Source organism: Schistocerca piceifrons, chromosome 3, assembly GCF_021461385.2.
Source record: "Schistocerca piceifrons isolate TAMUIC-IGC-003096 chromosome 3, iqSchPice1.1, whole genome shotgun sequence".
In the NCBI taxonomy this organism is placed as follows: Eukaryota; Metazoa; Arthropoda; class Insecta; order Orthoptera; family Acrididae; genus Schistocerca; species Schistocerca piceifrons.
Window position 1 is genome coordinate 682,367,479 of NC_060140.1, and position 25,385 is coordinate 682,392,863.

Consider the following 25,385-nt stretch of genomic DNA (forward strand, 5'->3'; position numbering starts at 1 on the left):
TGAAAGCAAAAACAACGGAAAATTCCCGGAATTCTAAAAAATTCCTGGGTTTTTCCCGGCTTTCTCGGTTATCCCAGGTCGTATACACTCCTTTCTTTCAGGAGTGTTAGTTCTGCAAGGTTCGCAGGAGAGCTTCTGTAAAGTTTGGAAGGTAGGAGATGAGGTACTGGCAGAAGTAAAGCTGTGAGGACGTGGCGTGAGTTGTGCTTGGGTAGCTCAGATGTTAGAGCACTTGCCCGAGAAAGGCATAGGTCCCGAGTTCGAGCCTCGGTCCGGCACACAGTTTTAATCTGCCAGGAAGTTTCATATCAGTGCACACTCCACTGCAGAGTGAAAATCTCATTCTGGAAACATCCCCCAGGCTGTGGCTAAGCCATGTCTCCGCAATATCCTTTCTTTCAAGAGTGCTAGTTCTGCAAGGTTTACAGGAGAGCTTCTGTAAAGTTTGGAAGGTAGGAGACGAGGTACTGGTAGAAGTAAAGCTGTGAGGACGGGGCGTGAGTCGTGCTTGGGTAGCTCGGATGGTAGAGCACTTGCCAGCGAAAGGCAAAGGTCCCGAGTTCGATTCTCTGTCCGGCATACAGTTTTAATCTGCCAGGAAGTTTCAAGTCAGCGCACACTCTGCTGCAGAGTGACAATCTCATTCTGGAAATGGGTACCCTACTTGAGAGTCTACATCAGCAGTGTGATAAATGATGTGAAGGATCCCAATGATTGGCTGCTTCAAGATCACTCCAGCAGAGCTGTGTTTAACTCTGCTAGCTATGTGAACAGCTGCAGGGAAACTACTCCCAGCGAGCAGTGAGGCTGCAGTGTAAATGTAGCACGACAAAAGGTGAGCAGTAAGGCTGCAGCATAAACGTGCCATTACTCTGCTTTCAGGACAGGACTTAGCTACTCAAAGTACTTAGCTGCTCAGGGTAGATGCAGGATTGTGCAACATTAATGGTTAGCGTGTTAGTGACTTGTGGGATTCAATATCAGTTTGTTATCCTACCTAGTTGTTCAGTCTCAATTATTTGTCAGAGTTTTCTTGTCGTTCTTCATCAAGTTTCCCAATCTGAAAATATTTCAGCTTGCAATTTGAGACACCTGCATGAAGAGCCGAACGAGCCTACTTCACAACTGGCATGCTACTGACATGACAGAGTGTTTAATACACAACACACAAGTATTTGATTACCTTACAGCTTATACAACATTTCTGAATTTCCCCCTGTAAATATTGTATTTCCTCATAAGTGCAAGATGCTAATTAATAATAGATCAAAAATATAAACCAACTTTTATAATAAGTTAAAATAGGAGAAAAAGTACGATCCAAATGCCTGATACATTTCTCCATAAATCTACACAGGGCAGTCAAATGAAAACGAGACAGACGGAAAAAAGTAAGGAAACTATTTATTATTTCAAAAGCAATTGCTGTAACTGTTAAACTCACTTATTCAACTGTGAGACAAGGTGGTTGATGCCTTATTGGAAAAATGTTTGCAGTTGCCCACAGAACCATGATTGTACCCAGGTGTGGATCTCTTCGTCCGAAAGAAATCAAATGGCATGAATGTATCTCTTTGAGGCACCAAAAATATGGAAATCACAAGGGGAGAGATAAGGAGTGTATGGAGGATGTGTAAGAGTTATCCAGCAAAATTTCTGCAGCATACTCAAGACAACCTTGGCAATATGTGTGTATGTTGCGGGAGGGGGGGTTCCCCCATATTTTGCAAGGTTGTTTCTGCGATAGTTTTGCTGGGGAAATTTTTGCATCATAAAGTCCCAATCTTATCCCACACAATTTCCATATTTTTGAAGCCCTGAAGAAAGACATTCATTGCCATTGATTTTTCTGCTAACATTTTTCCATGAAGGTACAGTTGCCTAGTCTCACAGTCAGATAATGTATTAACAGTTATTGTGATTACTTTTAAATTAATAAACAATTTTCTTACTTTTTTTCCAACTGTCTCATTTTCATTTGACTGGCTCTTACATAATTCCTTAAAAATGAGATACGAAATTGTAGACATCCTTACAATTTTGTACGTCAAGAAACTGTCCTATAAGCTTGAGGGTACTGCCATCAACAAGTGTCACAGTATCACTTTTAAGTCTTGATTTTACGGCAGCTGTTGTGTGATCGTTGTATGTGCTCCCTGTAGACCTAATGAACATAAAAAAGAAATAAACAGATGTGAGCACTCATATTACATTACATCCACCAAAAGGACAAGATCAAAATAAATTTAAGTGTAAAATACAGGGTGATCCAAAAGTCTATAACATTTGAAAATGCGCTAATTCACATAATAAAGGAGGTAGAGAGGTAAAACTTTATACACATTGAAATGACATGGAGTTTTATTGAAATCAATAATGAATGCAAAAACCAGCCAACAAGTCAATGGCACTGGAAACACCATGGCATGATGAAGAAGTCACAATGTTGTGTGCATTTACCACATCAATCATGATTGGGCCCTTTTTCTTTGAGGAAATGCATAGTACTGCTTTTCAAATTGTCATCATGGTGAGCGTAAGGTACGCAGATATGTTACAGGATTGCACCATCCTTAGCCTGGCCGATGAACACCTGCTGGAAGGTATGACTTTTATGCAGGATGGTGCTGCAGCCCATATTGCTACATGTGTAAAAGATCTCTTGCGCACGTGAGGATTGTGTGCTGAGCTGATACGTCCATCATATTTGGCCTGCCAGGTCACCAGACCTCAGTCCATGTGATTATTGGTTGCAGCGTTACCTGAAGTCAGAAGTCTACCACAATCATCTGTCATTATGGATGCTAAAAGATAACATCTGATGGCAATTTCTCATCATACTTATTGATAAGCTGTACAATGCTGTCCACAACATTTTCCTCGGCTGCAGGTGTTACTAATGAATGACATCTGACATGTTGAGCATTTCTTATGTAAAGATCATCATCTTTGCTAAAAATCAATTTATGTTAATTTTTGGTTTCGTATCCTATGAAGCACCATCTGCTGGTCTTTTGTGAATTTTTTTCTGATTTCATACACCACATATTTAAAGCACGTGTATCAAATACCTCTACCTACATTACTTGGTGAAATTTTGAATTTCCAAATGTTAACAGACTTTTGGATCGCCCTAGGCACTCTAAGACAAGCAAACAATGCACTACATAATAGTTGCATGGAGAGCTGCATCAAACCAGTCTCAGGACTGAAGACCACAACAACAACAACAACAACAACAACATAATAGTTTTGTAAACTGGTCACAAACTGATATTTATGCAAGTATCAACAGATGGTTGGTTGGTTAGTTGGTTGGTTGACTGGGGGAGGGGACTAAACAGCGAGGTAATCGGTCCCATAACCTAAGGTGGCAGGAAAAACACAAACAGCACAGTCCAGTCAAGGGCAAGGAAAAATGGGCAAACAAAGAAGCAAAAGGAACGTTGGGGCAGCAGGAAGAGGAAAAAAGAGGAGGTTGGTGGGTGAAATGGGGAGAGTAGGGTGCCCCAGGAATGCTACACGTATTGGGGCACCAACACTGCCATCAATCCATTCTGAACCGCACATTATACCTTGATCACAAAACTACGGGGACAACGCCAGAGGAAGAAGACACATGAAAATGGGAAAAAACTGCACAAAAAGTAGGGGAAATGATGGGAAGAATCTATCTGGTGTGGAGGCAAGGCCATGGCCTCCATAACCAAGGCCAGAACTGAGGGACTCCAATTCTAGACAAAATTTCAACAACTTAAACCTGAGAGGACAAACCACTTTCGCATAGAAAACCAAGGACAGACGTAAGCATTTGAGGATCGTCCGCTGGCACCTGGTGGCAGCATATTTAGTGCAAAGGGTCAAAAGGTGGGAGCAGTCCACTAAAATATGGATCACCATGAGGGGAGCCCTGCAACAAGGACAGGGGGAGGGTCATTGGGGAGTAAAAAGCCATGTGTCAACCTAGTATGGCCGATAAAAAAGATGGCAGAAAATGGTACATTCCCACCGGGAAAAGCAGAGGGAAGAATGCCATGTAGTGGGAGTTTCCTTGATCGTGCGAAGTTCATTAAACAGAAGATGTTGATACCAAGGCATACAGACACTGCAAATTTCATTCAGTGTACTCAGCTGGACAGTAGCTATGCCTCACAGACAGCCACATGAACAATATACATAGATGACAGTGCATTGTTGGATTCAAAGAAGCCAGTTGGAGTAGCCAGCAAATCACTCGCCAATAAATAGAAGTGATGCCAATATTCGACTATGTTGGCAGGAATGGGTGAACCATGGCCGAACACAGCATCAAGGTGGAAGCAGCTGACCTAGAGAGATGACAGAATGTGAGAACTGAGCAATCATCACCGAGGCACTTAGAGCCCCTGATCCATCATTATTATTAATCTGACAAGCAACTGGTGCTTCAGTGACCGCAAGGACCATTAATAGGTGAATCACAGAATGGGGTCTGAGCTCTCAGTGCCACTCGTGCTGACTACCATTGATCTCTGTACAACAACAAGCCCGTCTGCAAAGGTGTAGGGCACATGCAGCATAGGATTGTCTTTAGTGATGAATCCCACTTCGAACTGAACTCCAATGACCAGCAAAGACGTATCTGGAGATTCCCTGGGCAGTGGTGGGATACCAACCTGAATGTGGCTTGTCATATGCCCAGACAACCAAGAGTTGTTGTCTGGGGTGCCATTTCATTTCATAGCAGGACCTGTTTGGTTGTCATCTGGGGATTTTGTTGCCCTTGATGGGACACCATCCTGGGCTTACATTTCAGCAAGATAATGCCCGTCTCACAGCAAGAGTTTATTGCTTGTCTCTGTGCTTACCAAATACTTCCTACTTTGGCTATCACGGTCACTGGATCTCTCAACAACTGAGACCTTTGGAGCATTATAGGCAGGGGGGCCCAACCAGCTTTGGATTTTGATGATCCAATGCACCAATATGACAGAATTTGGCACTATACCCCTCTGGAGGACATCCAACAACTCTTCAGTTAGTGCCAAACTGAATAACTGCTTGCATAACGGCCACAGGTGGAAGACCTTGTTACTGACTTGCTCAGTTTGTGAAGCTCTTTCTCTTGAATAACTCAACCAATTTTTTCTGAAATTGTACTCACTGGTTCGTCTGTACATGTATATCACATCTACCAATTTCCATTCCATTAGGATAATTATTTCATAGTGCATTGTTTCCTTCTGTCTTAGAGTGTACTTCACAGATACTTAATAGTTACAAAACTAAGTTTGAAGATAAGATCACTTTCAAATTCCCCACATCACAATATGCAGACAGAGGAAAGAATGAACTCTGACCTGTATGTCATACAGGAGCCCATAATGTCTCCTTCAAAGTCAACAGTGAGGCAGAACCATTAAGCACCCATCAAACTACCTAATGTACCAGTTCCTCACAGCTGTTGTTGTAGATGGACAAAAATGGTACATGATGTCCTAATTGCAAGAGCGATTGTTGACAGTACGTCCTTTGCTTTGTATGTGTACCATGAAGTGGGAGAGTTAAAGTGATCCAAACCTTACAATTTTATTTTACATCCAACTCTGCCTGATGTATGTGAAGTTGGGTCAGTCACATGTATAAGAAATAGAAGAGAACACAAAATTAAAGTGTATGTGACATTCTGAGATTTGCCCCGTGACTGCTCCACCCTGGGATCCTAAACAAAACTTTATTTACTAATTCTCCTCTACAACCCTTAGAAACCTGCAATAGAATTTGTGAAACACACTGCATATCTGTCTTGCAGGTGCAGTCAGAATGCCTAACTTGCGGAAGGGGCTTCTAAGGATGGCTATAGGTAAAAACCACACATTACTCTCACTGTATACTGTGTCACAATCAATATTGTTTTCACTGGTGATGAGTTACCACACAAACTCATGCTACATGCCATTAATAACATTACGTAAAACAAGATATAGTTTTGTTTCTCTCGCAAACTAGCAATTATGTGAGCAGTAAAGGTTGTGGAATTTAGCTGTTTGAGAGGCTCGCTAATATGTTTTGTCCACTCCAAACATGCGACAACATGCATAACAGAAAACATTAGCATTTTATCCTATTCACTGGCTCCTATTAATGTGCTTCATTAATTATTGCTGTTAAGTCTCTTTGTTGCATATAAGTGAATATTATGTTTTTAATTTTTTCTTTTTTAAAACTAAGACAGACGTCATTTAACATTATTAACAACTTACTTCTGTATCTACAACATGGTAAACTGTAACTGCTGTGCCACACACCAAAAGAACCGACTCTGCTTTGAAGAATGTGAAGTTTAGTCATTCACATGTATAAGAAAGAGAAGAGGGCACAAAATTAAACCATATGTGACAGTCTGAGATTTGTCCCATAGCAATTTTTTTTCTCATTCTACTATCTTCTTCTTTTTGTTAAATATATGCAAACAATTTATTCATCCAAAATGAGATTTTCACTCTGCAGTGGAGTGTATGCTGATATTATTCATCACCAATTCTTTCCACAAAAAGATAGTGTGTTGAACGACATCATCAAATGCCTTGGACAGACGGTACAAAACATTAATAGGTGATATTTCCACAAGTTGTGCCATAGGTAGTGAGGAGTTTCAGCTGCGTCCCTGGCAGCCTTCTGTAGATCACCAATTCAAATCCAATCACCACTAAATATTTGTTATGTAGTATTTATCATTTCTAGAAGGTTCTTGAAATTCATTGTATTTGTAATGTTCACATATCCTAGAACATTTAATGTTTGTATAAACGGCAACACTCTCCGTATAAGAGTTCAGATCTGTTCTGATGGCATGTTGGTGTTCGTAATAAACATTTTTGTAGTGCTAAATGTTGTACTTATTGATGGCCGTGCTTTCTGATTTGGAATCAATTGCGATTTTTTGGTGGAGGTGTTGGTTATTTCAAAACATCTACATCACTATGGCTCCAATTAGGAAATGTAAAAGGGGTTGTCTCGATGAACGAATCAACATAAGTGAACTGCACATCAGACAACCACCAGTGCATTCTGGAGACAGTGGTCAGGAACCAACAAAACGGCTGAAAGGATTCAACTTATTCATGAAATACAACAGAGGGGATGACATCATATGTTTGTCATTCATATAATTTCATGTGGGTGGCACATCCCAACTGTAATTCAAGAACAAGAAAGAGCAGCTCAATGGCTGGGACAAATTCCAGGCCTAACTGAAAATACATTTCATAATAATCAGCAGCAGGTACATTTAGTGGAAGAATAACTGAATAATAGGGCCCCATTCATGAGGAAATAACACAATCTTATGTAAAAAATATTTTGACTTTATGCCACACTGTGAAACCGAATATGACAGAAGCTAACAAAATATGACACTTGTGAAAGGAGTCATAGATGACGTATTGAGCTCTTCTGGTAAAGGATGTCACAACAATCAAGGATTTCATCTAATTGTGCCAGTGCATCGAGAAAACACACAAGAAAAGACTCGGATGAAAGAAGTATGATCGACATCTGAATGTGGTCCCCATGGCAGTTGTGGAAGCCAATCATTACCTCACCTCTCTCACACAGCAGGTAAGGAGATATACAGCAGTTTATGACAGCCAGAAATGTTGCACAATGTGCTATGACCCTGAACCCTATACTTCAAATAAAGAATGTTGACAAAGAGATGTATCGATCTTAAGTACCAATCTTTGGCACTAGTCAAACACACCATGTCAGAATGGACTCTGCCAACTTGGATTATGCCCTATCCTTCGTATGACAACCCAGCATTTCAACATTCTCAAGTACATCCAACTCCTCTGTCAAGTACAATGTCGTGTAGAAGAGACATCTGGTGGCAGAGAACAACACGCCGGTATGTCTTCACTGTGAGCACCCTGGACTCATTGTATGCTAGTGCAGAGAAGCAGAGAAATAAGACTAGCATGTGATGACTATTATGCCTCGATATGTCAAATATTACAACAGTCCTATTCACACTAGTCAACTGCAGACGATTCGAGTCAGCTTGTGAGATGAAGCCAGTTACTGTACACTGGGCCCACCCATCAGATGCCCATAGCCATTCCCATTTGTTGTGCAAGGGTGCAAGCCACTCACCTAGCAGCCAAAGTCACAAAAACTAAGTGAGGCAACACCTATGGAGGTGAGGCTGCCACAGCCGAAAATCCTCCGCGGATGACAGTCATCATGGTGAAAGGAAACCATATCAACATAATCATTGACAACCAACCTGTCTGGGCATTGTTCAATTGCAATGTTGGATACTTGTTACCACCAGCAACAGAGGACAATGCTCCATGATACAAAAGCAATTGTGCTGAAGGTTGGGAAATACATCCAGGTGATGGAACATGTATTGCAAGAATAACTATCAGTTAAGAACACGGCATTTAGAATTTTTTTGTTTTCACAACATAGTCAATTACAAAGCTATTCCAACAAGCTCTGGTTGGTTATTTACTGCTGAAGATGACATCCCACTGTCATCAAAATGACGAGCTCCATTCATCAATCAAGATTCTCAGTCATACTGTGAAGCTCTTGTCAACTACAGAAAGTTACTCAGGCTCAAAAAATAGATCTGTATCCATCACTAATTGTCACAAGCAAATACAACTCATCCCTAAAGGTGATTGCATAGGAACAGCCAAAACAGACCAGGGGTGGCAGCTGAAAGCCATTGGAGGAGGATTGTGCTCTGCTACTACTACAGGTGATGAAGTGTAGGATGTTATTATCAGATAGCTAATAGGATCTGGCCTGACAAAGGAATGAAGTCTGTGTGTGTAGCCATTCCATACCAATTTTTGGGTGCTTTCAAACCTGAGTGGAGAAATGAGAGATCAAGCAGACCATATCAACATGGCGGAGAACCCATGAATTAGCTAGCACGTGTATGAGATCACTGGCTGAATGACACACAAACTCATGAGGAAGTGGGGAAAGTGCCACAAGACTTCAGTAATTAACTTTGAGGCAGCCCTTTATCCTTTCCGGTGGTCCTCATGAGGAGCGAGGATGGTACATGGTGTTACTGTGTCGACTACTGACAACTGAACAAAATCCTGAAAAAATATGTAAACCCATTGCTAAATACTGATATCCTGTTGTTGTTGTTGTGGTCTTCAGTCCTGAGACTGGTTTGATGCAGCTCTCCATGTTACTCTATCCTGTGCAAGCTTCTTCATCTCCCAGTACCTACTGCAGCCTACATCCTTCTGAATCTGCTTAGTGTATTCATCTCTTGGTCTCCCTCTTAGATTTTTACCCTCCATGCTGCCCTCCAATACTAAATTGGTGATCCCTTGATGCCTCAGAACATGTCCTACCAACCGATCCCTTCTTCTAGTCAAGTTGTGCCACAAGCTCCTCTTCTCCCCAATTCTATTCAATACCACCTCATTAGTTATGTGATCTACCCATCTAATCTTCAGCATTCTTGTGTAGCACCACATTTCGAAAGCTTCTATTCTCTTCTTGTCTAAACTATTTATCGTCCACGTTTCACTTCCATACATGGCTACACTCCATACAAATACTTTCAGAAACGACTTCCTGACATTTAAATCTATACTCGATGTTAACAAATTTTTCTTCTTCAGAAACACTTTCCTTGCCATTGCCAGTCTACATTTTATATCCTCTCTACTTCGACCATCATCAGTTATTTTGCTCCCCATACAGCAAAACTCCTTTACTACTTTAAGTATCTCATTTCCTAATCTAATTCCCTCAGCATCACCCAACTTAATTCGACTACATTCCATTATCCTCCTTTTGATTTTGTTGATGTTCATCTTATACACTCCTTTCAAGACACTGTCCATTCCGTTCAACTGCTCTTCCAAGTCCTTTGCTTTCTCTGACAGAATTACAATATCATCTTCTCCATGGGTTTTAATACCTACTCCGAACTTTTCTTTTGTTTCCTTTATTGCTTGCTCAATATACAGATTGAATAACATCGGGGATAGGCTACAACCCTGTCTTACTCCCTTCCCAACCACTGCTTCCCTTTCATACCCCTCGACTCTTATAAATGCCATCTGCTTTCTGTACAAATTGTAAATAGCCTTTCGCTCCCTGTATTTTACCCCTGCCACCTTCAGAATTTGAAAGAGAGTATTCCAATCAACATTGTCAAAAGCTTTCTCCAAGTCTACAAATGCTAGAAACGTAGATTTGCCTTTCCTTAATCTAGCTTCTAAGGTAAGTCGTAGGGTCAGTATTGCCTCACGTGTTCCAACATTTCTATGGAATCCAAACTGATCTTCCCCGAGGTTGGCTTCTATCAGTTTTTCCATTCGTCTGTAAAGAATTCGCATTAGTATTTTTACTGATACCCTAGACTGCTTGAAAGTAGCAAAGTATTTTTTTAACTATGATCATGCAGACAGGCTGCTGGCAAAACTGAGACTGACGAGGCTGACAGGGAAAAGACTGCCTTGTAATTCCTGATGGCCTCTCCGAGTTTGAAGACATGCCATTTGGACTGTGTTTATGTTTGTTCAACCTGCAGGGCTCCGCCTGCGGTGAAATAGTGCCTCCTCACCACCCAAAAAATAAAAATCTTGGGGCACCTAGTGAATGGAGATAGAGCCCATCCTGATACCAGTGATTCATAAAGGACCTGTATAGAAAGGCATGTCCCTTGCCAGAACTGCTACAGAGAGACACTAAATTTTCCTGGAATGATGTGGAAGGAAGACCTTTCCTTGCCCTTAAGGAGATGCTAACATCTACATTGCTAACACTGTATGACAAAAATATTGAGACGAACACTGGCAGTTATGGGATAGGTGCAGTTGAAAAGCAGATTCAAGAAGGTAGTCTCTGAGTCCCAGATGAACTACTGACCCAGTCCCAGATGAACTACTCTCCCACTACGAATAAACTGACCAATGATGGAAGCATGTGTTGCAATTACCTCTGGGGCACCTGGTACTAATTCTGCATGCAGCAGCGACATTCAATCACATTGGAAACTACCTCTCTGGGAGGTTCCTGAAGTCAAAATAGGAATCTCTGGATAATATTCTGCATTGTCTGCCTTACCCACAACACCAAAGCTAAGCGGACAGCCAAAGCTCTAGAAATTGCAATATTCCTTGTAAAAGATATCATTTTGAAGTGCAGAGCACCTCTAGTCACAATCTCTGATCATGAGAAGTTTTCCAGTCAGTACTAGTATCAAAGTAATTTCATGTTGCAGTATCACCCACAGGATGACAACTGACTACCACTAAAAAAAGAATGGCCATGTAGAACACTTTAATAAGACATTGGCAGATACAGTCTAACAAATAGATTGGGATACTTATGACATCTGCATTATAACCAAGCAATGCAAGTCACTAGAGGCTTCACACTATTCTTTCTACTCCACGGTTGCAAAGATAAATTACAACAGACACATTGTTACAGTTTTAACTGGCTGATACTCAGGAAGACTATGTGAGACACCTCATCACCAGGATTTAAAAAGCTAAACAGCTGGCTCGCATATGGATCCTGGAAGCCCAGGAGAAGGATTGAGACCTGAATAATGCAAAAGTGCAACTATCATAAAAGTTAGTGAAATGCTAATTTGGTTCGTATTGTAACCTTCATCTCTTCTCAAAAATCACATACAAAGTAGAGGACTATGATCCTTCAGCAAGAAGTTACAAGTACAGAGATCTCATCAATGTCATCCATATGAAGCCCTGCTACACTTCTGAGGCAAAGACTGACACTGGGGCTTCTCTTTCACGGAAACTGAAAGCCCACCGATGACTGTGAAGCTTCCTATCATTTTCTTTTATTTATTTATTCGGCCTCCAATGTGAGTAAAGTACTTAGGCATTAAGAGATAAAAGAATAATTGGAATTTCCTTAACTTACACTTGAACGTATTTCATTAAAATAATTTAACATTGTTTCTAATGGGGAGGCTACCTTTCGTGCTCATTGAAGGTAAGAGAATGAGACAACACATCATGACACGATCTTTCAAGTGCTACTAAACAGAAGACCACTGACAAGATCTAGATCTAGGATGTTGTAGTCAGCTCCAGTGAGAAGTTCTGAAATGGCTGGTCTCTGTTTCATCACGAGAGGGAGCAATGACACAAGCTGCGCTGCATGGAAATGCAGTAGCAATTATCATCACTGGTTGGCATGCTGCAGATTATCAGTTCAAATCCGATCACCAGCAAATATTTCTTATTTAGTATATAATTTCTGGAAGGTTCTCAAAGTTTATAATGTTTGTAATGTTTTCAAATTCTGGAATATATGATGGTTACATGAATAGCAACACTCTTCATTGGACCCAATTCTGTATACTCCATATGTTTGTGTCTGTAATAAATGTACTTAAAGCGCTAAGTGTTGTACTTCATTGATGATCCTGCATTCAGCTTTGGACTCAACTGTGCTTATGTCAACACTTGTTTTTTTTTTATTTAATGCTCGTAATATACGTGATGAAGTCAAGAAAGATCTGGGCATTCCAGTGTGGATGGAGACAAACAATATTCACCTAAACATGCCGGTCTGCACAGATGAAGTATTTCTCACACCTTTTGCTGCCACCCCAGACACCATCTTGGATGACATGGACATACTAGACCTACCGCAACAGTATACATAAGTCGGACCACTGCAGCAAGTATAATTGCACACCGACATTCAAAGACATCCCCGCAGCTATCCAAGGTGGCTGCAAGGAGCAGCCTGATCACCGACTGCCATCACGCGGTCCACTGTGAGCGCAGCAGTACACCAGCGACACCTGATGGGGACCATGTATTTATTTGCAGTGGCCTCAAGGCTTTCAATTGTTAATGTTTTTGAGATGTGTAACTACCTCCACCATATTCTTGTTAGCACCACATTGTAACACAGTAAACTGTATCTTTGTGTTACTGGTTAGAACAGTACCTTGAGTGATTCCTCTACTGAATTAATATCATATGTCCACCTCTTTGTGGTCCTTGTCACTTATTTATCTATCCTAATCGGACTTGGCCTTCAGTGTTTCACTTACACCAGACCAGTGCTTACTTATTTCTTTGTTCGAAAAATAACATCATAATGATGGTGATCAAAAAATTGTCAGAAGAGTTTGCAAGTTTGCTTATGGAAAGATGATCACGTTAGCTTCCGAAATGGGGGTGAATATCATATCTATTCACTATATTAACACGTACAAAGAAGAAGAATGGGTAGCTTTAAGAAATGAAATAGTGAAGGCAGCAGAGGATCAAGTAGGTAAAAAGACAAGGGCTAGTAGAAATCCATGGGTAACACAAAAGATACTGAATTTAATTGATGAAAGGAGAAAATACAAAAATGCAGTAAATGAAGTAGGCAAAAAGGAATACAAATGTCTCAAAAATGAGGTCGACAGGAAGAGCAAAATGGCTAAGCAGGGATGGCTAGAGGATAAATGTAAGGATGTAGAGGCTTATCTCGCTAGGGGTAAAATAGATACTGGCTACAGGAAAAATAAAAACACTTTGGGAGAAAAGAGAACCACCTGTGTGAATATCAAGAGCTCAGGTGCAAAACCAGTCCCAAGCAAAGAAAGGAAAGCAAAAAGATCGAAGGAGTATAAAGAGGATCTATGCAACGGAGATGTACTTGAGGGCAATATTATGGAAAGGAAGAGGACGTAGAGGATAAAGAGAAGGGAGATATAATACTGCGAGACAAATTTGACAAAGCACTGAAAGACTTAAATTAAAACAAGGCGCCGGGAGTAGACAAAATTCCGTTAGCACTACAGATTGCCTTGGGAGAGCCAGCCATGACGAAACTCTTCCATCTGGTGAGCAAGATCTATGAGACAGCAAAATACCCTCAGACTTCAAGAAGAACTTAGTAATCCCAACTCCAAACAAAGCCAATTACCAAACTATCAGTTTAATAAGTCACTAACATGAATCCTTTACAGAAGAACGGAAAAACTGGAAGAAGCCACCCTCGGGGAAGATCATTTCCGATTCCGGAGAAATGTAGGGACATGCAAAGCAATACTGACCCTACGACTTCTTACAGAAGATAGCTTAAGGAAAGGCAAACCTACATTTATAGCATCTGTAGACTTAGAGAAAGCTTTTGACAATGTTGACTGGAATACTCTTTCAGATTCTAAAAGTGGTAGGGGTAAAATACAAGAAGTGAAAGGCTATTTACAAAAGGTACAGGAAACAGATGGCAGTTATAAGAGTCGAGGGGCACAAAAGAGAAGCAGTGGTTGAGAAAGGAATGAGACATGGTTGTAGCCTATCTCAAATGTTATTCAACCTGTATATTGAGCAAGCAGCAAAGGAAACAAAAGAAAAATTTGGAGTAGGAATTAAAGACCAGGGCGAAGAAATGAAAACTTTGAAGTTTGCCAATGACATTGTAAGTCTGTCAAAGGACTTGGAAGAGCAGTTGAACAGAATGGTCAGTATCTTGAAAGGAGGACGTAAGATAAACATCAACAAAAGCAAAATGAGGATAATGGAATGCAGTCAAATTAAATCAGGTGCTACTGAGAGAATTAGGTTAGGAAATGATGCACTTAAAGCAGCATATGAGTTTTGCTATTTGGGAAGCAAAATAACTGATGATAGTCGAATTAGGGAGGATATAAAATGTAGACTTGCAATGGCAAGAAAAGCATTTCTAAAGAAGAGAAATTTTTTGACATCAAGCATAGATTTAAGTGTCAGGAAGTCCTTTCTGAACGTATTTGTATGGAGTGTAGCCTCGTAAGGAAGTGAAACATGGGTGATAAACAGTTTAGGCAAGAAGAGACTAGAAGATTTTGAAAAGTGGTGCTACAAAAGAATGCTAAAGATTAGATGAGTAGATCACGTAACTAATGAGGAGATACTGTACAGAATCGGGGCGAAGAGAAATTTGTGGTACAGCCTAATTAAAAGAAGGGATCAGTTGGAAGGACACATTCTGATGCATCAAGGAATCACCAATTAGTAATGGAGGGAAATGTGTGTGTATATGAGTGTGTGTGGAGGGGAGGGGGGGGGGGGGGTAAAAAATCATAGAGGGAGACCAAGAGATGAACACACTATACACTAAGCAGATTCAGAAGGATGTAGGTTGCAGTACTCAGAAATGAAGGAGCTTGCACAGGATAGAGCAGCATGGAGAGCTGCATCAAACCAGTATTTGGATTGAAGACCGTAACAACAACAACAACAACAACAAAGAAGGAAGATCTGAAAAGTCCCAGATGCAAAATGTCCAATGTCTACTTCAGTACTTGCATATACATAGTGTCTACTAGTTCCCATTGCCAATATACATATTCTTGAATAATTGGAGTGAAAGCAAACAGGATGAGAAAGAGACAGGAATGAAATAATGACTTCCAGCCACACAGGGTATTGCAGCTATGCTATGGCGAGAGTTGAAAATTTGTGCTGCACTCGGACTTGAACCCTGATGCTCCGCTTCTCTAGAACAGTTGCCTTAACCACCTTGGTCATCTGACATGCTTCCCCTCAGACCCAAATTCCCAACTTCCCGCTCATCACATAGCAACAACCGCCACCCATTAACCTCCTACTCGCAGATTTCTGATTCCCATACGAGTTCTTCAAGTATTGGTTATGCATCCACATTGAAACTTTTTCAACATTCACTACATCCATAGAATCACAGATATGAGTGGTCTGATCTGTTAGACATGTCCAATATTCTTGTGGAACCAGGCCTTCTTTTATTATTATTAGTTCAATTCTTAAAAGGTAAATGGGTATTGTGGAATTCCATATCAACAGAATAATTTTTGAAAAATCATAATTTCCAGAAATGTTAGTAATATTTGTACAATGTTTTCTTTTTTATGTTGTTAGGCTGTAGGCAACCATTTAGACATTTTCATTTCGTTAACCACATTACTTTGATAAATAATGGCATCAGTATACTTCATGCATACTATCAGACTCCTTTTTGCAGAGACATTAAGATCATGATCACATCAATTACATTTTGGGCTGCACAACATCATAATTATGTGTGATCTTTCTGAGCAGTGAAACTAGTCAGAAAAATGGCTTCAAGTAAGAAGAAAAACAAGCATTTGCATAGATGCAGCCTGCTCATGTTGTTATACACACCTGGCTCTATGGACATAAGTTAAATAAAAATAAAAAATAACATGTAAATGTAGATGTAGCACTCTTTATCTATACCTGACTCCTTTGAAGCAGAGTTGTCTCCCCTTCAAGACTGGCAGCCACTTCTCCAGTAATACTTCATTACCCTGAAATAGAATGGGTCTGTGTAAAAGACATGAAAAAAATACGTAACTTTACAGAACTCATGCAATATTATACATTTGCCATTTCAGAATGAAACTCTAATATCTTCCCAAAGACATTAGAGGCTAAATAACAGCATAGGAGGTGGTTCACAGAAAGTGACTAATGCATCACAGAATGATTTAGGGAAACATGAGAAATTCTTAAAGTAACTGCCAGATGGACTTTGTATCTTATTCCAGCTTACTGTTTGAAAGGGTAAACAAGACTCAATGAACCAGCAAGCATTCACAAATTTTACGTGGAAACCATGAGTGAGCACATTCGTATGATGTGATTACTCATTTGGCAGGGAATTAAAAAACCTTGCTTCCCATTGACTGGGTATATGAGCACAGCCTACAAGGTTGTCAGATCTCCTGTGATATGTGTCAAAGTCAATTATTTGATTTAAAAATTGATGTGAATTTCTTCCCATTTGCTGAGGAAATGAGAACAGCAATATTAACCTCCCGCTAGCTTCCCCCCTTTCTACATCAACTGCGAGAGTCTTGTCATTTGTGTTCTGTTCAATGAAGGTTCAGCATCATAAAGTGTCATCAGAGATCAGCCACTGACACCTACCCCCCCCCCCCCCCACCCCCCACCCCCCAAAGACAAAATAAAAAGGTTGAGGATTAATCCATCTCTGCTGTACCCCCTCCCATTGTGTGTGTGTGTGTGTGTGTGTGTGTGTGTGTGTGTGTGAGAGAGAGAGAGAGAGAGAGAGAGAGAGAGAGAGAGAGAGAGAGAGAGAGATGATACTTCTTTTTTACCCTTTTTTCAGATATGTTATAGCAGCAGCTACATCTACATGATTTAACTTCTGGCTTTGAGTCTACATTATCATAGCAGCATCCCACAATAGGCCTATCTGAAATACAGGATCAGGAGACACAGCTGTTCAAGTTTCTACAATCCACTGACCCACAGTTTAAGTGGTCCCAGCATACTACTCTTTGCCTTTACACGTAATTTCACTGTCAGTAGACACAAACGTGCAAATACAAGCAGACTGTGAGTGCCATGTAATAAAGGAGACTGGGAATGTTATACACAGTGCTAAATCTAAGTTGTACAATGCCGTACACTGATGCTCATATGATGACGGAGTATTACCCATCTCACCCTCCCCCAGATATTGACTTCTCTGGTGTGAAGCTATCCATCATAGGAATGAACAGGGATGCAGCACTCGAGGTAACATCTAGAGACTCTTCCATTTATCGACATCATTCAAGATTTATTATCTTAGTGGCGTAGGCAGTACATTATGGACTGTGTTTGACAAACTGAACTAGTGGCAACCATACGACAAAGCTGTATTCAGTAAGACAGTGTGTTATCTATATGTACTTAACATACTTTTAGATGACTTAACAGTGTATAAATTCATGTGTCCAAGCAGTTCAAAACTGACTGCTATCACCCCCATACACATTAAATCAATAAACAGAATTTACAGACAGCATATAAGTTTTTTATTGGACCCATCTGTCTGAAAACTGTAGAGGCCGAATTCCGGATGTGTAAGGAACAATTTGGAAACTACTGCACAGCTGCTGATGTAATGGGGAAAAAAGTGATTATATAAGAAAGAAAACAAAAAGAAGAAAAGGGGAAAAAAAGATGATGATTTGCTGCACACAATGTAGTATAGTGAACAATATTATCTTACAAAACTATTTATGTTTTCACAACCACATCCTCTCACTTAATGTGATTTAAGTATTTATAAAGAGGTGCAGTCACTGTAGTTCCACAAGTAAGGTGTTTGTTCTTTCAACAGAAGTTCATACAGAAACAGAGTCATTACCATCCTTCCAACAACTTGCTAAGCTATAACGACTGGACTTTTTCGTGTTTTTGTACCAAAAACAAAGATGATATATAAATACACACATTTTTGTGTTTTAAAGTTGTATACATGGTTGCTAATGTTATATATTTACAGCAGTTGATAAACAGTTCACCTATTTGCATAATAACTCACAAAGGATGAAAATGTCTCAGTCGGTAGTATCACTCCATGCCTCAAGATAGCCACCAAGTAAGTATTAGTGGCAGTGATTAGTAAGAATGTAGTCAGGTGAGGCAAAGTCATTGCAGCCACCTGACATAAAAATTATGCTGTTTAGTTCTACATATATGTAAGTAATGGCAGCAAAATGCGTCAGTGTGGGAATGAAGTCGAATAACGAGTTCTACCCAGTGGTGGCTCGCAAAAAACCTGAGTATTATTGCGATATGAAAATCATATTATTATACCAACTGAACCACCACCATTATAATGTTCATTTTCATGTCCCTGGACACATTATGAGTTTGCACCTCTCACCATGTGAGGGTATGTCTGTAATCACAACTCAACCGAATCTATTCTGATCTGAGAAGAGCACCTGATCCCACTCTTCGTTGGTCCAGTTCCTATGTGACCATTGAAGGGGACAGACGTGCTGCAAATGCACTTCTGAGTCTCTGAGCTGTGACTTAACGATGCATGTGCAAATACATGAGGACATGAGGCACCCTATAGTCAATATGAACTACTACTATATATAGATTGCGTATCTTCTGTGGGCTCAAGACTTCATCATTTGCGTGTTTTGTTCACGTTTTCTGTACTTTCCAAGGAACTTAACAAAAATGCAGTAGAGCATCAATTATCGAAATGTTGGCAACTGAAAGATCACTTATCCCAAATATTATTTGCTCATGTGAAAACATTCAACAAAACGTTAAAGATTGAGTGGGAGTCAATGTTGCTTATGCAGGACACTAAATCATTCAGCACAGTGAAACTGTAAACCCTGTCACTGAAAGTTGACACTTAGAGCATCTCATCAACTAAAGGCCCTGAAAATGAAGGTGAGAAAATAATGTCACCCTCTGAAGCATTTACATGTTTATATTCTGCCTTGTGACAGTTTCAAGCTCAAAATGTAGGTGACCAGTATCACATACCTGTCCTGTTTGTAAGCAACTAAGCTTGTGTAGAGATATTACAATTACAGATTTTTTTGTTAATTCTATACATACGTACTGTACATGTAAAATGCATACATATTATATATTTTTTGTTTACTAGGCTGTAGAACATACATTACTACTGCAATTACCTAGGTAAATAATAATAATAATAATAATAGAGATTCATTTCATTAAGAATGTTAATAGTTTTTATTGTTAAATTGGTAAATAAAAGTATACAGTTTGACTATCTAAAGAAATCGGTTTTCTGAAGACAAACAGACTGGTGTGTGGCACCCTGTGGACACTATATGCTGCACACACATAGGACATGCAATTCCTACATATGCTGAGACTTTTTCCCTGTTCTTCTCGCAGGTTATTTATGCTTTTCTAAGAATTTGCAGTGAATGCACATTGAAATAGTATGTGTATCCATTCAAGAGACTGCAACCATCACAGGTGCACAGTCTTAGTGGCATTTTCCCTGCATAATCACATCTACTAACCATTAAGCATTTTCTACAAATAAAACTGTTGGACAAGTGCATATGAATTTATTTGCACCATATTTTAGAGGAGGAGTTACCTTGAACAAAAATTACACCAATACAATGTTTTAAAATAAGTGTATAAAGACTATACTTAACATCTCAGTGTCGTTGCTGATAATATTTGCACTATATGGAGGCCCCAGCACAGTCAAACAGCACAGACATTGACTCCCAAGTGCGGCACAGCTATACAAGCGACTTTGCAAGTGTCACAACAGTGGACTGACACATCAGACCGCCATGCCTCAAGGGGTGGCAGCCGAGTCAGCAGTGCTTGCCGAGACAGCAACGGTCAAGTCAGCGGCGCTTCCAAAGACAGTGACAATCGAGTCAGTGGTACTTGCAAAGACAGCGATGGTCGAGTCAGCGGCGCTTGTCAAGACAGAAATGTTCAAGTCAGTGACACTTGCCCATACAGTGACAATTGAGTAAGCAGTGCTTGCCCAGAAAGTGACAGTTGAGCGAAAAGCACTTGTCCAGAAAAGGACAGTCAAGTGAGCAGTGCCTGTTCAGAAAATGACGGTCAAGTCAGAGTGCTTGCCCAGACAGTGACAGTCGAGCGAGTGGTGCTTGCTGAGTCAACAACAACTGGTGGGGTGACAACATAGCTGCCTGAAGGATGGACACCATAACTGCCATGAAATGCTGGATGGTGCAGTCTACTATCCCATGAACGCCAGTGTTGGTGGCTCAGTAGAGGTGGCACAGGTTAAGTCATAAACATACGTTTTAAACACTACTGGAATGGAGCTAGTGGAGGATGACTATGTCCCTAAGCCAGAAAATCTCGGCAACAGACTCCATTCCGAAACTGGACCTGAATTTAAGGTGGAACATGTCTCACCCATGCTGCTGACTACTTGAAGCATAAACTGTATCCCTTTGCCTTCCAACTCGTAACACTTGAGGGCAAGGTAGGATTCCTTCAGATGAGAACAGATGATGGCAGGAGGAACTCCAAAGGGTGTCAGACCCCCTGAAAGGTACTTAAAGAAAAGACACAAAATGAGACAGAAAAGTAGGAATTAATTGTGATGAACCGTGTATCAGAGATTAAGACAAATGAAATCTTAGACAAACAGGTGCAAACCCCTGTGACATCTGCAGTCACCCTTACTGTTGTTGTTGTGGTCTTCAGTCCTGAGGCTGGTTTGATGCAGCTCTCCATGCTACTCTATCCTGTGCAAGCTTCTTCATCTCCCAGTACCTACTGCAACCTACATCCTTCCGAATCTGCTTAGTGTATTCATCTCTTGGTCTCCCTCTACGATTTTTACCCTCCACACTGCCCTCCAATACTAAATTGCTGATCCCTTGATGCCTCAGAACATGTCCTACCAACCGATCCCTTCTTCTAGTCAAGTTGTGCCACAAACTTCTCTTCTCCCCAATCCTATTCAATACCTCCTCATTAGTTATGTGATCTACCCATCTAATCTTCAGCATTCTTCTGTAGCACCACATTTCGAAAGCTTCTATTCTCTTCTTGTCCTAACTATTTATCGTCCATGTTTCACTTCCATACATGGCTACACTCCATACAAATACTTTCAGAAATGACTTCCTGACACTTAAATCTATACTTGATGTTAGCAAATTCCTCTTCTTCAGAAACGCTTTCCTTGCCATTGCCAGTCTACATTTTATATCCTCTCTACTTCGACCATCATCTGTTATTTTGCTCCCCAAATAGTGAACCAAAACTAAAGAGCAACAAGTACAGAGCGCACAAAAGCTAAACAGGCAACAACTATGTTCCTCAAATCAACAACTAGCCAGGAAATGAAAGCAATTAGACAATCATGAAAAATATCCTAGAAAAGAAAAATTATACACCAGCTCGATTAGAGCAACCACATAAGCAGTCACACTAGAAACCACTATGCAGAACAACTATCACAAATTTATCGAAAAAGTCAAAGACAAACACCATCATTGGTGAAAGGAAAATGAAAGTCACTTGTAGCCATCTACTACATACTAGACACACTGACTGATGGAGAACTCTTAAAAAGCCTCTTTAAACAACAAAATTTCCCTAACACTACCACACATGAGGAGTTTGACAGGGACATGAAAATTAGATTCTAGGCAGGACCAAAGGGATGTGACTACAACCACCAGGTACACAGACTGAGACACTGGCAGACTACACTGCTGTTAATCAGTGGTTTAACTGCTGCAACCTTGGCCACAGCACCAAGGAAGCAAGAGGTGACAAAATATGGACAATCAGGACGCAAATGCACAGAGTGCTGCTCAAGTGAGACCACTGTCTGCATATCTTGCAAAAACAGATGCCATACCTGTAAAAGGGCTACAGCAGGGGACTGCCAAACCTATGAACAACTATACTACAACTACTGTCGATTAGGTAATATTGATTATGGCAGTTAAATTCAACTACATAAGAGATGTGAATGCAATAAAGGATACCTAAACCTGAAGCTACTGGAGAACAATATCCTGACAGAGGCAATTAGGTCTCCTAACAAATAATCTCACAGATGATGAACAGATTCCTGCCCTCACAAATACACTAACACTATAGGACAGTTACATCAATACACCAGAATATACAGATTAAATGACATTTGGAGAATATATTCTCTACAAGGTAGCCAAGCAGATCAAAAAACAAATGTATTACTGCATGGATTTTCAGGCATCACTCATACAACACACAGGGGAGCTTGGTAACGAACTGGTGATTACCTCACAAAAGAAAGCACAGAAAGCAGACTCTCTAACAATACAAACCAACCAGACAACTGGAGAACACAAACAAACCACCACACTGATTACACCAAATCATGAAAAAGCATATGGCACTTGGAAAGTGAACATTTCATTAAGCCAGTGAAATTCTGTTTCTGGAGGCATCCTAAACCCAGGCAATGAGATCAAACAAACATGCCCTCGTGCTGTATAGGAAACAAACACCTCAAACAAGACCAATCAAAAAGTTTCATTTGCAGGGCACGAAACACACACCTCAAACACTACCACGAAATATCTAAACCACCCCACCCACAATATCAAGACACAATGCCACTTACTCATACAAATATGGGTGACAAAACCAAGGGAAACAGTGTGATGAAAAGAAACAAAAGAGATTCATGTAACAGAAACAAGTGTAATTGTGTGCAGCTCAAAGAAGATGCTTAAAACAACCACCATCATGGCACAACACCACACTCAGCTTGCCATCCAATGATAACACCCATTTGAAGGCATCAAAACCAGATTAAAATAATTTAGAATTAAACCCAAAACTAAGTAGAAGAGAAAAGAAAGACATTGTCCGAACAGTACGGAGAAGGCTAATTAGATTATTACACCCAAAGGGTGATTCTGTGTTTTTCCCAGCTGAGCACATGGACCGAAACATCCTGAGGATCGTAAATATCCCAATCTCTGCAGAACCATTGCTTCATCTGATGCTTCAGGTCTGCCTGTACAGATCTGAGCCTTTTGATCTTGAGAAACTCCATAAGAATCAGGTTAGAGCACTTGGGGGGTACATATTTTGACTATATTCAAACACACAGTAAATATTAAAGCCATGTCAAAACATCTATAATGAGAATCCTTTAGATTAATGCAATGAGGAGTAACCCTGTAAGCAATGAGCTCCCCAAATGGCTCAAGAACGGCACACAGGAATTCTGTGCCTACAGTAAACCTATGCAAGCAATGGCCAACTTACAAGTCTTCGTATTGATGCTGTAATAATAACTGGTGGCACAGACTGTAAAGCAATGATAGCTGTACTCAGTATGAGCATAAACACTGTTAAGATAATTCAGCTTTGCAATCAACATCTTGTCACAATCAGATTGACATATGGTAGGGATACATGGGTGATTGCCTCACCATGTGCACAATTATTCATGCATGCAGACATCAACTGCAGGTCTGCCCTATGGAATTCAGACAGAACTGAAGATAGGGGTTGCATCATCAATGAAACAATACAATAAGCACAGCTTCGCATAGTAAATGCAGAAGGACAAACCACCAACCCACTCAGGACATCACATAACAGACAGCAACATTGACTATACTCGCAAACAATGTGGCTGTCACACACACAACAGGTGGAGAGTACATGGTAACATACCCAGCAGTGACAACAATGCAATATCATTCACTCTAACACAACAGGTCAGACACAACAGAACCCAGATACATACTATTTCACACAGCAAACTGATACGGAGAGATAGATTACAAGGCTTACATTCTAGCAGAAATGATAAAAAATTCACAAAACACGTCCATACCAACAGCATCCTGTACAAAACGCACACCCATACCGTGGACAGGTGAAGTAACAAGACTTAAACAGAAACTATATCAGGAAGTTATAAAACACAAAAGACAGACAGCCAGACCAGGCAAACAAGACTAAATGCAAAAGAAATTTATAAAAAGATGTTATTCAACACAAGCAAACAACATTGTGGCCAATTCATAACAATAAAAACATAGCAAAACATAGCAAAACATTTGGGGGGAACCATACAAGACATTAACAAAAAAAAAAAAAATGGTTCAAATGGCTCTGAGTACTATGGGACTTAACTTCTGAGGTCATAAGTCCCCTAGAACTTAGAACTACTAAAACCTAACTAACTTAAGGACATCACACACACCCATGCCCGAGGCAGGATTCGAACCTGCGAGCGTAGCGGTCGCGCGGTTCCAGACTGTAGCGCCTAGAACCGCTCGGCCACCCCGGCCGGCTCAAGACATTAACAGAAAAAATTAAAACCCCACTGGTTCTGGGAATGCCCAGTCAGGATGAAGGCACATGGATGAAGGGATGGAGGAAAATTGCGTAATTTCTGATGTATAAACTGCTCCCTGTGATCGACACAGACACACATCATCAAGCCACACTCAGAAAAAAAAAACTGCACAACCCACGTAACACTGCCACAGTTACCTGATCCTTCAGAGAAAGAAAAATTTGTGCTAGCAATCTCAAAACTTAATAGAAAAGGGTCTGAACCAGATGGTATCCATTCAGAGGTGCTCAAATGACTAATAACACGGATCACCCGATTTGAGACAACATTACTGAATGACGCCCTATGGCTGGGTCGGGTACCTGCAGTTTAGCGCAAGGTTCAGGAGATGTTACTTTGTCAGCACTTACACGCTCCTAGACCTCTCCAGTGCCTGAGTTCGCACCAATTCAGTTTCAGACCAGAATAATCAATAGCTTACAACATCAACAAAGCATTGCAAATTTCAGGAACACAACAAATAAATATGTTGTGGCCATAATGAGACACTGCAGGGGCATTTCACAACCTCTGGTGGCCTGCAGTATTTGCCAAGTTAGGACAAGTGGACATACTACAGTCTTTGTACAGTAGTCTTTCAGGCTGCTGCAGAGACAGAGCAGCAGGATAAAAAAAAATTACAAAGGGTTGCCACATGTGTTGATTTGTAGCCCCATCTCCTGTACTTCTGTACTTACTAGATGGGGAGCACAGGACAGATGGAGCTG

At 40.5% G+C, this 25,385-nt stretch overlaps 1 protein-coding gene across 5 annotated transcripts in view; it reads right to left on the reverse strand.

Moving 5' to 3' along the window:
• LOC124787781 overlaps positions 1 to 25,385 on the reverse strand; it is a 340,611-nt gene that overhangs the window by 169,024 nt on the left and 146,202 nt on the right. For all 5 annotated transcript variants that reach the window (XR_007016010.1, XM_047254678.1, XM_047254679.1 and 2 more), the window contains 2 exons: positions 16,230 to 16,300; positions 2,037 to 2,164 (listed from right to left, as the gene is read on the reverse strand). Coding sequence is in view for 4 of the 5 variants with exons in the window: in XM_047254678.1 (XP_047110634.1) it covers positions 2,037 to 2,164; positions 16,230 to 16,300 (199 nt within the window). In the remaining variant the exon portion in view is untranslated. The remainder of the gene's footprint in view (positions 1 to 2,036; positions 2,165 to 16,229; positions 16,301 to 25,385) is intronic.